Below are 14,451 nucleotides of genomic sequence, written 5' to 3' on the forward strand. Positions count from 1 at the left end.
GTGGTCTTTTGACTGCTTTAATTAGAATTATTTAACCGTAGTATTTGTACACCTCTGTGTCTGTGTCTGTATCTGTTTGGTTCTACTTTTATAGTTAGTTGTTATTTGTAACGCCCAGTAACAAAAAAAAAAAAGAAAAAGAAAAAGAAAGAGATGATATGTCATACACCTGAGCGCCCACCATCTAATACGCAAATGGATTCTACACTTTCAAGTATTACTTCGGGTAATGAAAAAGGACAACGATCTCACACACTGTTGTTCTCTCGCATTCCACCACTGCGTCTCACCCGTACAATTGATTCTGCTCACAATTCCTCAGATTTGAGTTATTTGTACGGTACACTTTCTCTTTCTTCCCGTTATCGTGGATTGTTTGGTAGTGAAACCCCATCACTTTCCACGTTAAGATCCTCTCTACGAAGAAGTACAATGCGTAGACTTGCCATACGCCGTGTGGGACGTAAAAAATATAATAAAGAAATGGAAGGACATCCATTGCATAAGTTACGGGAACTTGCTTCACCCATCGTGAAGGCTACTAATACAAGTAAAGCAGCATTATCAATATCATTATCATCAACATCAACAACCATAGCGTTACCTCCTATCACTAGTATACTAGAGGAACTGGTTATTCCTTTAAATTATATGGTGCGATTACATGATGTGGAGGGAAGGATGTTAGATGTTTCTGGAGAATCTACAGAAGCATCTCCGATAGCATCCTGTATATCACAGTGCAGTATATATGATGGAAGTTCATTTTTTTTAAGACCCTTGTTTAATATTTCTACAACTACTACTTTAGATATTTCACATAGTTTCATTAATAGATACCGTCATGGTGATGTTAATGATTTTAGTGAGACTAAAGGAATTGGAGGAGTTCCACAGTGGAAACGTTATACAACTGCTATAGCACTTTATATTGCATTAGCTGATGCTGGTTATTGTGATGCATCACTTCCTTTTATAGGTGTAAAATGGATTAATTGGCGTAAACTATTACGTGATCACGTACATCTACGTCTTGATATGATGGCTAACAGCGTAACACAGGTAATGTTAGACCCAAATTTTCAACCATACATGATAAGTAAAACGAATTCTACACAAAAAGAAGAGAATGAAGAAGAAAAGAAAAAGTTGATAATACCTGTTGCAGTGATGCTTCCTATAACCATGAAAGGCAAACTACGACGACCCATTACAACTAATTCCACTCCATCTTTCTCTACACATCCTTTTACAGATGCAGAGATATTTCAACTCTTCTATATACAACTGGTATTTCGTGCCGTGTATGATGTACGTTTCCCTGGAATGATGTTTGGAAGAGATAATAATAATAATAATAATAATAATAATAATAATAATAATAATAATAATAATAATAATAATAATAATAATAATAATAATAATAATAATAATAATAATTTTTTCCGTTCCGACCTCATCGCCGTTCAGAGCAGTGGACGACAACCATTAGCCTTTCAAATTCCTACATCTCCCCATCGTTGGTTACTCTTTCCTCCACGATCTAAAATTCTACACTTTATTGGTCTGGAAGAGGCTATTATTCCACATTATGCCTCATCTCAACAGTGTCGTGAAACTTCTCAACAACTACTCGCTGGGACCACACCGTTATTACCATGTCAGGGTGTATTAGGAAGACGAGTAGTTGTAGAGTGGGCCATGCATCGCATGATTGAGTCACCACAGGGAGCCTATGATGCTTTATTGGAGTTATTTACACTTTTTGAATCGAGTTATGGTGTAGATCGAACAGTGGTATGGAATGCACCAGTGGCGCCTCGTATTTATCGTTGTAGGGATGTGGCGTTAACGCGATTGAAAGAAAATAATGATGATTTGTCACTTTTCTTTACTTCTGTTATTCCACCCAAGGCGGGAGGTGTGGTTGTATCTGAAACTCGTAAGCAAGAGAGGGAAGAAGAAAAAGAAGAAAATCATCATCATGAAGTAAATAACATAACGGATAAAGAGGATAAACCTACAGATATTATTCATATTGATCATGATAAATATAAGGATAATAATGATGATAGTAGTAGTAGAAGTGATACTATTCTACAACGTTGGCAACAGTACGTTCAAGATGGTTGTATTTGGCACTTTGATGGGACTACAGATGTTATTGAGATTGTACGTTTTCTTGGAACAGGTGGTAGTAGTTTAGTTTACGAAGGACGATACGGACCACAACGACTTCCTGTTGCCGTAAAGTGTCTTATTATTCCAGATGGAATGGATTATGAAACTTATGTACGGGAATCTCTTACAAATGTTGCTTTTTTTGTGTTTTTTAATCAATTAGAAAAGTGTGGTATTATGCGAGGAACTTGTGTGTATGATTTTATTATTAGTGATATACCTCCTAAAGGTATGCCAGAAGAAGATGTGCACAAATGCACTCGTCGTAATAATAATAATAATAATAATAATAATAATAATAATAATAATAATAATGCGACTAATGTAAATAATGCCAATCATAGTTGTACTAAACTTTGCTACCTTTTGACTACCTTAATGGATGGCGTTATTGGAAGATTTTTAAAAGAAGATGAGGAGGATTTTGATCCATGTTATGATACCCTTATAAATTCCCCATTACGTGATGGTGAAGTCTTTCAATTTTTATACACTCAACTTGTACTACGTGCCTTATTTGATTATACCATTTTAGACATGATGTTAAATGGACAACTCAGAGGTGATAATCTCGGCTACACTTCACTTATTCACAACAATACATCAGCATCATTATCATCATTATGTGATGTCTTACCTACATATAAGGGAATAGTAATTATTTACCAAATAGATCCTAATACATCACCACTTTATTTACGCTTTCCAGCAGAAATATCGGACTCCACTAAAATTGGACCACTTCGTTTTATTTCTTTTATTGATCTTGGTCAAGGTAAACAACCACAACTGCAGGAACTCACCAAACGCGGTCTTATTGGTGAGACCATTGTGGAATCCTGTATTCAAGATGATGGACTTGGTCGTTATTGGCCACCCGATCGTATTTATAGTAAATACATTGAAACACATGGAACTATTGCACGAACAGCTGTTGAGTGGGGGGCGGCACTTTCTATAGATTCACCGCAGAGTGCAGAAAGTGCCTTGCGAGAGTTGCTTGAGTTATATGCTCCGAGATATGGCGTAGATGCATTAACAGAGGAGGAACTCGTGGGTTATGTTGTGCATAGATGGACACCTAATACTGTGGGAACATTGCGGAGTCAATATATCTATACAATGTGATCCCTATATATATAGGGTTGAAAGGTAATTGGTTTTAACTAGCCACAAGGGCGAGAAATGTATGACAATGATGGGGCAAAGAAAAAAAAATTAAAAAAATGAATAAATATATTTAACGTACAAAGAAAGTGCTAGATTGGTATACAATTTTATGGTAAGAAGAATGTGACTTGAGAGAGAAAAAAAAGTGCCACTAGCAGTCTTTTGTTTCCTCCTTTTTTTTATTTCTATTTTCTCTCTTTATTTCCTCTATTCGTTTGATTGTTTGCCTCTTTCCTCTTCTATATATATATATATATTCGCGTGTAGATGATGTTATCTTTTTACACTTCTACACTCCATTCTTACCTATCTTTCCTGCAATTGGGTTGCTCTGCAGGAGCACAGCAGAAGGAGAGGTGTAAATGAACGAAGAAAAAAGAGAACAATATTCTTGGCAATAATAGTTAAAAAAAGGAAAATTATTAGATTCCTCTCTTTTTCTTTTTTCCTGTATTCCTTCAGTTTGCACGTATATTATTTTTCCACAGAGTTATATATTAATATTCTCATCTCTACACACCCAAACACACACACTCTCTCACTGTGTGATTCCACTTCACTACTGTATATATATATATGTAGGTACCTATTTCTTCTTCTTAACTCTCTCTTTTTCGCTTCCTCCTCTGCCAATACCATTTATTATTATTATTATTATTATTATTATTATTATTATTATTATTATTATTATTATTATTATTATTATTATTATTAGTATTATTAATAAACACAAGACGAAAGCAAGAAAAGAAAATAACACATACCAAATTAGTATATAATCTCTCTTTCTCTCACTCTTACATTTTAGCCATCATGTCCGATGATGAACGGCCCCTAGTCCACACACTCACAAGAGAAGAAATGGAAAAAAGTGCCAATCGTCTCAGTACTCGCCAGCGGGCCAAAGTCGAACTTCACCCACTCTTCCCCCGCCGCACACTAACAGCAGAGGCGGAGGAGAGAAGTATTAAACATCTCTACAATGACTCGATGGCCCACCGCGAACAGAGACTTCGCGAGATTGAGGCGAGTATGAATGCGGAGATTGATAAATACCGCGCCCAGCAGAGGAAATTGGATGAGGAGGAGAAACAGCAATTGGTGCACAGACTGTATGAAGAGTCTATTGCAAGGAAAGATTATAAATTGCGGGAATTGTATGAACGGGAATTGGCTTCACTACACCGTACGACTCGTACACTTGGGAAGAGTGAACAGGCTGCTGTGGTGGAACGGCTCTATTCGGAAGGAATGGCAAATAATCGGAAGAAACACATTGCGTTGTTTGAAAAGTATGTATTGGAGCGACAACCGCAAAGTGTGCAAAGAACACCAGAGGAGCTGATGGTGACATGTGATAAACTATGGAAAGGTGAAGGTGTAACTTCATAAAATATATATATATATATATATATATATATATATTTACGCTTAGTTTCACTACTCTTTTTTGTTATTATTATTACTACTGGTGGTGGTAAGTGAGTGAGTAAGGAAATATCAGAAGAAAGCAGTTGTAGAGAGATGTAAACAAAAATATCACATTTATATACATATATACATAATCAATGTTCAAATCTTGTACATGTTAAAAAAGAGGAGGAAAAAAAAAACTCTTCTTCAGAATAACAACGACAAAAAAAGAAAAGGTACAGAGGAATGTATGTTATTGAAAAAGAAAACCAAAAAATTCTTTTCTCTATTGTTATGTTGTAAGCCATAGAATTATCTATATGTCACAATACGTTCTGTGTGTATTCTATTGTTTTTCATCTTATCTATTCTTTCTCTTTAATATGTATATATTTGAAATAGTGCCTTTTATTTCTTTCTTTTCTTCTTTTTATTTATTTATTTAATCAGGCGTGGTCATTCACTATTGTTATCCCTCTCCCCTCTTCCGTTCAAATGCAGATCACCACACGGGAGCAGGTGGCGGAATGGCTGCGTGCTAACTCTTGTCCAATGACGGCAATGGAATTATACTTTGAATGGCGAAATGTCCATCATGAGAGTTATCAGCCATTTCTCAATATTGCAGAAGAAACATATCAACAACATAATACATCTGCTGTTTCTACAGAACCGGAAGAAACGGTTAAAAATATAGAAGACTCGAATGTATGGATGGAACAGGCGGTAGTGGATTTATTAGTGGAGTATGGCGAACAGAAGGGACTAGCGGCTATAACAAAAGCTGTAAAAAGAGCTGTAGTGCAAATACAAGAGAATAAAAGTATACAAAAAGGGACTCATCATCATCATATTAATAATACTACTAGTAATACCATTGATAGTACTAATGTTATTCCTTTACATGGTAATAAATCTGCTGTGGCAAATCAGATGATGGGTGCTTGTACTCCATTAGGTGAGGAAAATGGGGAATTAATTGCTTTACTGGAACAAAAATTACATCAGATAGGAGATGAATTAACAACTACAACAAGTGTACTTTCAGAAAGACTTCCACAGTTAATTCGTGTAGTTGATCCAATGCAAAAAGATATTGTTATTCCACTTATTAGTCTTAGTGCGACATTAAGTAATACAACGGCGGGAAAAGCCGCTTCTCGTCTTTTACTTCTTACGTTATATACACGTCCAAATCGTGAACATCGGGCAATTGTGGCAGAGGCATGGGCAAGAGCTTTAAAACACACTTCTTCCACATTATCTGAACATGAAATTGTAACAGAGTTATTTAATTTAGCAAATGCCAAATCAGTAGAACGTCGTATATTAGCACTTAATTGTTTAGATTCTGTAGCACCTTATCTTAATGATAGTCCTTCTCAAAGACGTTCTATTTGTCAAGGTTTATTGTTTCCACTTAGTAAAGATGAATCCAAAACTGTACGTTGTCATGTTGTTCAGTGTCTTGTGGAACTTTGGCCTAAAATATCTGATGATTCTATTGAAAGTAATATGGATCAACAAAATAAAAATAATACAACAACAACAACAACAACTACTACTACTACTACTACTACCAATAATAATAATAATAATGAGTTTGATTTATGTTTATCTTGCTTTGTAGAATTATTACTACATCTCGCTTTACATGACTCAAGTACTACAGTACAAAGTCGTGCCTTTCAAAGTTTGCGTTCTCAACTTCTTTCAAGTTATGTCCCACGTTGTATACTTCTTACTCGTGTCATCCCTTTAATATTATCATTTCTCGAAAGAGAATCATATGTAGCAGGTAGTACAGAGACTTCTGTACAATCTCTTCCAGTTACTAGTAAAACAACTTCTGTTACCGTCTCTACCGGAGCAGCTGCTGTTGTTGGTGTTGTTGGTGCTTCTATGACAGGAAAGAAATCTGATGTCGTAGTAACTGCCAGTATGAAGAATACATTACTACTTGCAGGCTTGATTGGGGATATACTTCGCTATACAAGAGAGGGTGATGCATCATACTCTGAAGATGGTGTTATTCCTTCTGTGTTTGAAGCTTATCTACGCGTTGTATTACCTTCTGTATGTGCTTTAGTATTAGCAAGTGTGGATCAGGAAGCTACGGATGCGTCTATTTGTGTAGTGGCATCTGCATTAGCTATTATGATTCCCGCATTGCATTTATTTCAGTGGAAACGCATTCGGGATTTGTTGGGTTTAACTCCTTTAGAAGAAACCCTTAACCTTCATACCGGTGATATTCATGATGATGGTAATAGTACTATTACTACCACCAATACTACCAATAGTAGTACTGTTCCTATTATAACTGGTAGTAGTAGTAGTAGTAGTAGTAGTAGTGATGGTGGTGGTTATAATATTTCTAATAATAAGGATAACAGTTATAATAAAAATAATACGAGTAGACTTAGTGGATTTACAGCTTGTACACCCGTTGGAGTTTCTATTTCTAGTCGTACAGATGTTTTATGTCGTGTTGGGTGGCGTAGACGTCAAATGTGTTTTTTATTTGCATTTCTTACTTGTGTGGCTGGTGGAAAAGACGCTACGGGGAAATGTGTATCTATAGACTCTGCGGCTATTGTAAAAGATGCGGCTCAACTATTGCGAGAGACACTCATGATGGCCAAAGAAGAATGTGATAAAGTTCTACAAGAAGGAAGACAAGAAAAGAAAGGAAAAGAAATGCGAATAATGGAACGGGAAGGAATTCGTGCAGAAGATCAAGAGCGATATTATGAACAAGAAGAACCTCAACAACATCAATATTATCATCATCATCATCATAATCAATATCAATATTATGATGGAATGACCGAAACAAAAGGAACAGATCCGTGTGCATGTTTAGATGCCTGTGCCACCTCACTTGCTTATCTTGCTTCTTATGTAGATGACAAACACGGTAGTGCGGCGGCTGTTTCATCTCTCTTGTGTTCTCTTGCGGAATCCAAAAATGCGAAACAACGTTTACTCGCCGTTGTACTCGTCTCACGTGTAAGTGGATTACCCAAAGACGATCACGTACGCGAGGTATACATTTGGCCTCCACTGCTTACTTTAATGAATGATGCCGTATACACCGTACAAGAAGCCGCCGTAATGGCAGCAGTATCGATGGTAACTGTTATTACGACTGCCGCCACACAAGAAAAAGTACTTCGCACAACACTCGCAACAGTAGAGGCGGCGGGATGTCCTTCACAACTTACAGTGGCGTTATTACGACATTGGTGTTCACTCATGCGTGTTATGCCGGCGGAACCGCAGGAAAATCTCATGTATCCACAGTTAGCGGTCATGATGGATCATCTCAGGAATGCACTGTGTAAAGTAACAACAACAACAGGAGGAAGAGGAGGATCTGTTTCATCGTCCTTATCGTTATCATCATCGTTAAAGGGTGTACATTCGCATACAATAGACAGGAAAATAACGGAGGATACACTACAGGCCGTGTTGGATGTTCTGGCAGCCATTCCACGTTCTGCAGTAGTAACACCGCAGCTTTTAAAGAGATATTTGGTTCCACGAATTCAATCATTGGCGTCAATACCAACATTAAACGCATCAAGTCGTTCACGACTTGCGAGTATTGCAAAGGAGTATGATGCTGTGATGGGATCTGGTAAAGGAATTCAGGGGACTACAACTTTTTTTGGTCGAGTACGGGATGAATTTAAGAGACGCTTCTAAAAAATATCTACAATATATATATATATATATATATATATATATATATGTAGATATTTGTATGTATTTCTCTTTAATGAGTATTCAACTAAAAGAAAGGATGTCGTTGTGGTGTTTCTGGTGGTGTTTTTCTTTTATATTATTATCCAAGTACAGTTCAATTAAAATTGAAACAGTAACTGTTACAGTGAATAGAAGAAAAAAAGAGAATATATATGCATTTTCTTTATTTTTTTCCTTTCAATTTCTCATTAGAAAACTGATTTTATTTTTGTTTTTCTCTTTATAGAGAATTTTATTCGTTTCCTTATGCTTTTTCTGTTTTTTTTTTCCTTCTCTCTTGTTCTTTTCTTTTACTCTCATATTTCCTTTAACCCTTTTTTAGGCACCTCGAAATCCCATTGAGTCAAAGTAACGAAAAGAATAAAAAAGGTGGAAGGGAAGGAAGAGAACGTCAGTCCACAACAAGGGATAATAAGTGTAAAGGAGAATAATCAATAAAAAAAAAACCCATAGAACGAAAGAAAGTAAAAAAAAAGAACAACATTATTCCATACTGTAATTGAATTACATTGCTTATTAGAGTTATTAAATAATTCTCTTTATTATTATTATTATTATTATTATTATTATTATTTTTCTCTCTCTCTTTATATATCCTACCAATATTATATATATATATATATATATATAATTATTAAATGCTTCTTATCAGCTGGAATGTGGCCGGTTGGTCCTCCACCTGCAAATTACTCCGTGATGACTTTGGGAGTATTCAAAACTTCCTTCAACAAACAAATGCCGATATTGTGTGTTTGCAGGAAGTAAAAGGCTCATGGTCTAAAGTTGACAGTGATCCCCGCGGGTCCGGTGCCAGTGATGGCGGGCCGCACGCTATTCGTGGATGGGAATCTTTCTGGTCTTTTAGTAGTAAACAACACCGTGGATTTAACGGGGTGGCCACATTTGTAAGAGAGGGACTTACATTTTGGTGTGATGCCCGGCCATTTAAAGATGCGGAATTCAATGAAGAGGGACGTGTTGTCGTAACATGTCATAGTGCCTTTGTGCTTATTAATACATATGTGGTGAATGCCCGAAATGGACAACGATTAGGGTTTAAAATGCGTTTTTTAACCGCATTGAAGAATCTTATTTATAGTGTGAAAGCGGAAAGCGGAAAGCCAGTGGTGTTAGTGGGAGATTTAAATCAAACGTATCGTCCACAGGATGCGTGTTGGTTATTGCGACGATTGTGTTTACCATCCATGCTGGAACTTGTACGACGTGCAAAGGAGACAACAGGGAATGAGGATCATATAAAAGATAATAATAATAATAATAATAATAATAATAATAATAATAATAATAATAATAATAATAATAATAATAATAATAATAATAATAATAATAATAATAACACTAATATTGATATCTGGGAAGAGGAATTTCCACATCTTTCACGTTTAGCACTTGCACGATTAGAGTTATTTGTAGCAGAGCAAATAGCACTTTTACTTGCCGCCACAGAAGAGGAACAGGAACTCTCTATGCCTCGAAGTATTAGCATAGATACATCTCTCTTTGATGTAATAGATAATAGTAGCAAAGGTATGAATAATGATAGTGGTAAAGAGACAGAACGTGAAAAAGAAGAAGTTGTTGTAGAAAAGGTAGATGCTTTAACAAAACTCATTGCACAAGTACGAGAACGTAAAAAACAACAACAACGTAATGTAGGAATAGTATTGGCTACACTGGAAGAGATATGTGCAGCAGGTATTTATAGTGTATTTGTTGAAGTATTAACTCGACTTCAACCTCCTACACACAACCGTGAGCTTTTTGCTCTAATACAATACTGTGGTTTACCACCACATGCTGATATAAGTGTACAGTTCATGAAGGGTTTTATCACAGAATTGCGTCTCTGTGATGTTTTACTATTCACATCTCCTAGTACAGATGAATTAAAGAAGGAAGAGTTTATAGAAACATGTCCGTGTCCATATACATGTTGGGATCAGTCTCGAAATAAACGTTTAACCAATGAGGGAACTCGAATTGATTATATTTTAATAGATGAGGAACTCACCTGGGCCTTATCTCCTTGTAGTAGGACAGAGAATAATGTCGGTGTCTCTTCTTCTACTAATACTAATACTAATACGAATAATGATAGTAATATTGCTTCTTCTTCTTCTTCGTTGTCTGAAACAAAACCAATCCCCATTTCATTCTTTGATGAGTTTGATGGTTCTTCCTTAACTATTGGAGTTCGTCGTGCTATGGCAGATGGCGCCTATCCCGCAGCTCCATTTGATGGTTCTGGTTTACCACCAGTAACTGCAGCTGCAAAGAATGTGCCGTTTTTTGGTTTACCCTCAACCGGCTTATTTGTTACACCACCACAGTATAGTGATCACTGTGGTGTTTGTGCGTATTTTAGTGGTTTAACACTTACACCACGATCTGGTAAAGTGCAGGAGCGGCATGGGCAACGTTGTTTTTACCGTCCTCCTGTTAGTTTACATGCATTCTTTACAAAACATACGAGATGTGATACGGAAATGACATCAGAGAAAGTAAATAAAACCCAATCGCAACATATGGATAGTGAAGAAAAGCAAGAAAAAGAAAAGCAAGTACGAAAACTGGAAACTATAGTAATTGACGTTGATGACAATAGCTGTTAAGAGAAATGGATATTACAATAATGTGGCTTAAGTAGATAAAAAAAAACTTATTAATTTTTCCTTTTTGTAATACTAATTGATCTCTCCCTCCTTTTTATTGAGTCTACGCTTGTTTCTTTTTTTTTTCTTTCTATTTTTCTAATTCTCTATTTCTTTATTTCCATATATATATATATATATATATATATATATATATATATATATATATATATATATATATATTCATTGGAAGGGAATTGGGTAAGAATGAGTCGTGCGGTATTTGCAGAGAAAGCCACATTGGCCTCTGAACGGGCGAAGGAGTTCATCAGCACCGGTGGAAGTGTTGTCGCTCGGGCTCGAGCTCTCGTCTCTGGCGATGCGCAGTTCTTTGCGGTTCAACCAAAAAAAGAAGATCTACGCCGTCAGTTAGATGCGGAATCTTTATTTGATAAGCGAGATGCTATGAAGCGTATTATTGCGCAAATGTGTAAGGGACATGATATGTCAAATTTATTTGCCGATGTGGTGAAGAATATTCATAATCCGTCTATTGAATTACGTAAACTTATATATTTTTACGTTTCACACTATGCGGAGGATAGACCAAATGAGGCCTTATTATCTATATCAGCGTTTCAAAAAGATTTACTTAATCCAAGTATGCATGTACGATCTTTAGCATTACGTATGCTTAGTGCGATGCGTATTCCGGCCATTCAACCACTTGTAATGGTAGCGGTAAAAAAGTGTGCTACAGATTTGGAACCATTAGTGCGAAAGACAGCAGCTATTTCTCTTGCTCAAATGCATGCAATAAACGGTAGTGATGAGGATAAAGAAACCGTGGATTCACTTTTACATTTATTATTGGCTGATAAATGTACGGAAGTTGCCTCTGCTGCGGCTCTTTCTTTTATTGAGATATGTCCGGATGATATGGGGTTTATTCACGGTGTTTACCGCAGTCTTTGTCGTGCATTAGTGGATTGTGAAGAGTGGGGACAAGTCGTACTTTTACATGTTCTTCTGCGATACGCACGAACACAATTTTGTGATCCTAATAAACCTATAAAGGGAAAATCATCGAAATCTAACAAGATTAATAGTAGTGCTGGGAAATATACACGAGATAAAAAAAATAATCATACCAAGATTAATTCACCTTCTTCTTCAGGATCATCATCTGCTTCTTCTAACTCTAATGATAGCAATTCACGTACATCTTCTTCTTTATCATCAACATCATCATCTGGAGAAGATGAAAGCGAAGATTATTTTCAAAATGGAGGAGAAGGAACTATTTTACTAGATCCAGATCACCGTTTGTTACTAGACTCTGCCAAACCACTCTTTATGAGTCTTAATAGTGCCGTTGTAGTGGCTACCACATCTCTATTTTATCATTGTGCACCTCATAATGAATTAGAACTTTGCGTTCGACCACTACTTCGCCTATTAGGAGGACCAGAAGAACACCATTTTATTATTCTTAGTACTATTTATACCATTATCTTATCCCAACCAGAACCATTTATTCCCTTCGTGAAGGAATTTTTTATTCTCCCACAGGATGTTAAAGATGTACGAGAAATTAAAATTCGTATCATGTCTAAATTAGTCACCCGTGATAATTTTAATGATGTTTACCGTGAGTTTCGCGTTTATGTTCGTAGTTTTCACGTTGACCGTGTCGTGGATGCCGTACGTGGACTTGGACTTATTGCGGCGCAATCAAAAACGGCATGTGCCCCACAAATCATGCGACTCTTAATTCCATTGCTTTCACACAAAAATACAGAAGTGGTTACAGAGTCTATTATTGTACTACGATTATTAGTGGTTGTGCAGGGACCGAGTAAAGGGCGAACATGTCAATTAGTACATCGACTTATGCTACAAGTGATGCGAGGGGAAATATCCAGTGCTTCTGCAAAGGCGAGTATTCTCTGGCTTATTGGGGAAAATATTCAACACCATAGTGTTATCGCGGCAACAGCACCAGAGTGTTTTCGTGTGTTCGTAAAATCCTTTTCAGAGCAACAGGCGGAGGTAAAGAAACAGATATTAACACTTGGGTGTAAAATATGGTTATTCCTCGATGGTAATAGTGATATGGCCGATCGTTTTCGAAAACTCTTCTTTTATATGCTTGAACTTGCTAAATTTGATGACGATCATGATGTACGTGATCGTGGACGATTATTACAATGTACGGTAGATCGTCAAAGTCAAGCATTTGCCGCATTAAAGGCTGTCCTACTTTCTGAAAAACCCGCACCACAGTCAAATGATCCATATGTGGAACATGCCCAATATCAATTAGGTACCATGTCGCATCTCTTTGGACATTCACTCTTTGGTTATCGTGATTTACCCGCGTGGCAAACAGAGCCGTCAGATCCACAGTTGCGTGGTGTAGGCGTAGATGAAGATGAAGATGATGATAGTGATGATTTGATGATGAGTTCAAGGGGCGGGAGTGTGTTTTCTACAGAGTATAGCAGTGAAGAGACGAGTTTCGATAGTGATAATGATAATAATAATAATAGTAGTAGTAATAGTAATAGTAATAGTAATAGTAGTAATAGTAGTACGATTGGAAGTGAAAAGGGTGACACTGAGAGTGTGAGATCCTCATCGTCATCTGCAGAGTCACATAGCGATAATGATAATGGTTGTAAAACATCAGCGGTGAATAATAATAATAATAATAATAATAATAATAATAATAATAGTGCAGGAGGTGTGGCACCAACAGCAACAACAAAACGTGTCCCTGTTAAAGTGGTCGTACGGAAACTCAATCCAACAGCAACTACAAACGAGACAACAGTGCCAACAACAAAAACAACAAAGGATAATAATAATAACAATAATAATAAGAATGATACAGACACGCCGCAGAATGACTCCACACAAATGGAAATGACGGATACCGCAGAGAAGGAGAGAAATGAAATGGAAGAATATACATCGATGGAGGAATGTAATGACCCAATGCATTCTATGTCTCCCACTGTACCAGATGAATTTCTTACTACTAATACTATTACTACTATTACTAATAATATTGCTGCTACTACTGAAGATGACACTGTAGAGCCAACCTCTCACAAAATTGAAGAAAATGGTGAACCTACATTTACATTAGAGAAAGGAGATGCTGAAGGAGCAAAAGAATAGATAAAGGACCAACGGTGCATTCATTTATTGTTTCTCTTTGTGCTTTGTTTACAGTTTCCTATTATTATTATTATTATTATTATTATTATTATTATTATTATTATTATTATCGTTCTGC

At 36.4% G+C, this 14,451-nt stretch overlaps 5 protein-coding genes across 6 annotated transcripts; all 5 read left to right on the forward strand.

Annotated features, from left to right (window-relative positions):
• Positions 1-153: 153 nt before the first annotated feature.
• LSM04_003958 (uncharacterized protein) lies at positions 154-3,309 on the forward strand (the record flags this gene model as incomplete). Its single annotated transcript, XM_067334628.1, has 1 exon — positions 154-3,309. The coding sequence occupies one exon, from the start codon at positions 154-156 to the stop codon at positions 3,307-3,309; it is 3,156 nt and encodes a 1,051-aa protein (XP_067191701.1).
• An 855-nt stretch (positions 3,310-4,164) lies between these two features.
• On the forward strand, positions 4,165-4,743 carry LSM04_004783 (uncharacterized protein; the record flags this gene model as incomplete). The annotated part of the gene is made up of 1 exon (XM_067334629.1): positions 4,165-4,743. The coding sequence occupies one exon, from the start codon at positions 4,165-4,167 to the stop codon at positions 4,741-4,743; it is 579 nt and encodes a 192-aa protein (XP_067191726.1).
• Positions 4,744-5,259: 516 nt separating this feature from the next.
• Positions 5,260-8,475, forward strand: LSM04_004233 (uncharacterized protein; the record flags this gene model as incomplete). Its single annotated transcript, XM_067334630.1, has 1 exon — positions 5,260-8,475. One exon carries the CDS (start codon positions 5,260-5,262, stop codon positions 8,473-8,475), a length of 3,216 nt encoding a protein of 1,071 aa, XP_067191707.1.
• A 698-nt stretch (positions 8,476-9,173) lies between these two features.
• LSM04_006116 (Endonuclease/exonuclease/phosphatase) lies at positions 9,174-11,168 on the forward strand (the record flags this gene model as incomplete). The annotated part of the gene is made up of 1 exon (XM_067334631.1): positions 9,174-11,168. One exon carries the CDS (start codon positions 9,174-9,176, stop codon positions 11,166-11,168), a length of 1,995 nt encoding a protein of 664 aa, XP_067191764.1.
• Positions 11,169-11,414: 246 nt separating this feature from the next.
• LSM04_000111 lies at positions 11,415-14,333 on the forward strand (the record flags this gene model as incomplete). Of its 2 annotated transcripts, XM_067334633.1 has the most annotated exons (2): positions 11,415-12,255; positions 12,303-12,307. In XM_067334633.1, the coding sequence occupies 2 exons, from the start codon at positions 11,415-11,417 to the stop codon at positions 12,305-12,307; spliced, it is 846 nt and encodes a 281-aa protein (XP_067191569.1). The 2 variants fall into 2 exon arrangements, with proteins under 2 accessions (XP_067191569.1, XP_067191570.1); XM_067334634.1 differs by having other exon boundaries at positions 11,415-14,333.
• Between the last annotated feature and the right edge of the window lie 118 nt (positions 14,334-14,451).

The sequence above is a fragment of the Trypanosoma melophagium genome, assembly GCF_022059095.1.
Source record: "Trypanosoma melophagium isolate St. Kilda chromosome Unknown ctg22segment0, whole genome shotgun sequence".
Taxonomy (NCBI): Eukaryota; Euglenozoa; class Kinetoplastea; order Trypanosomatida; family Trypanosomatidae; genus Trypanosoma; species Trypanosoma melophagium.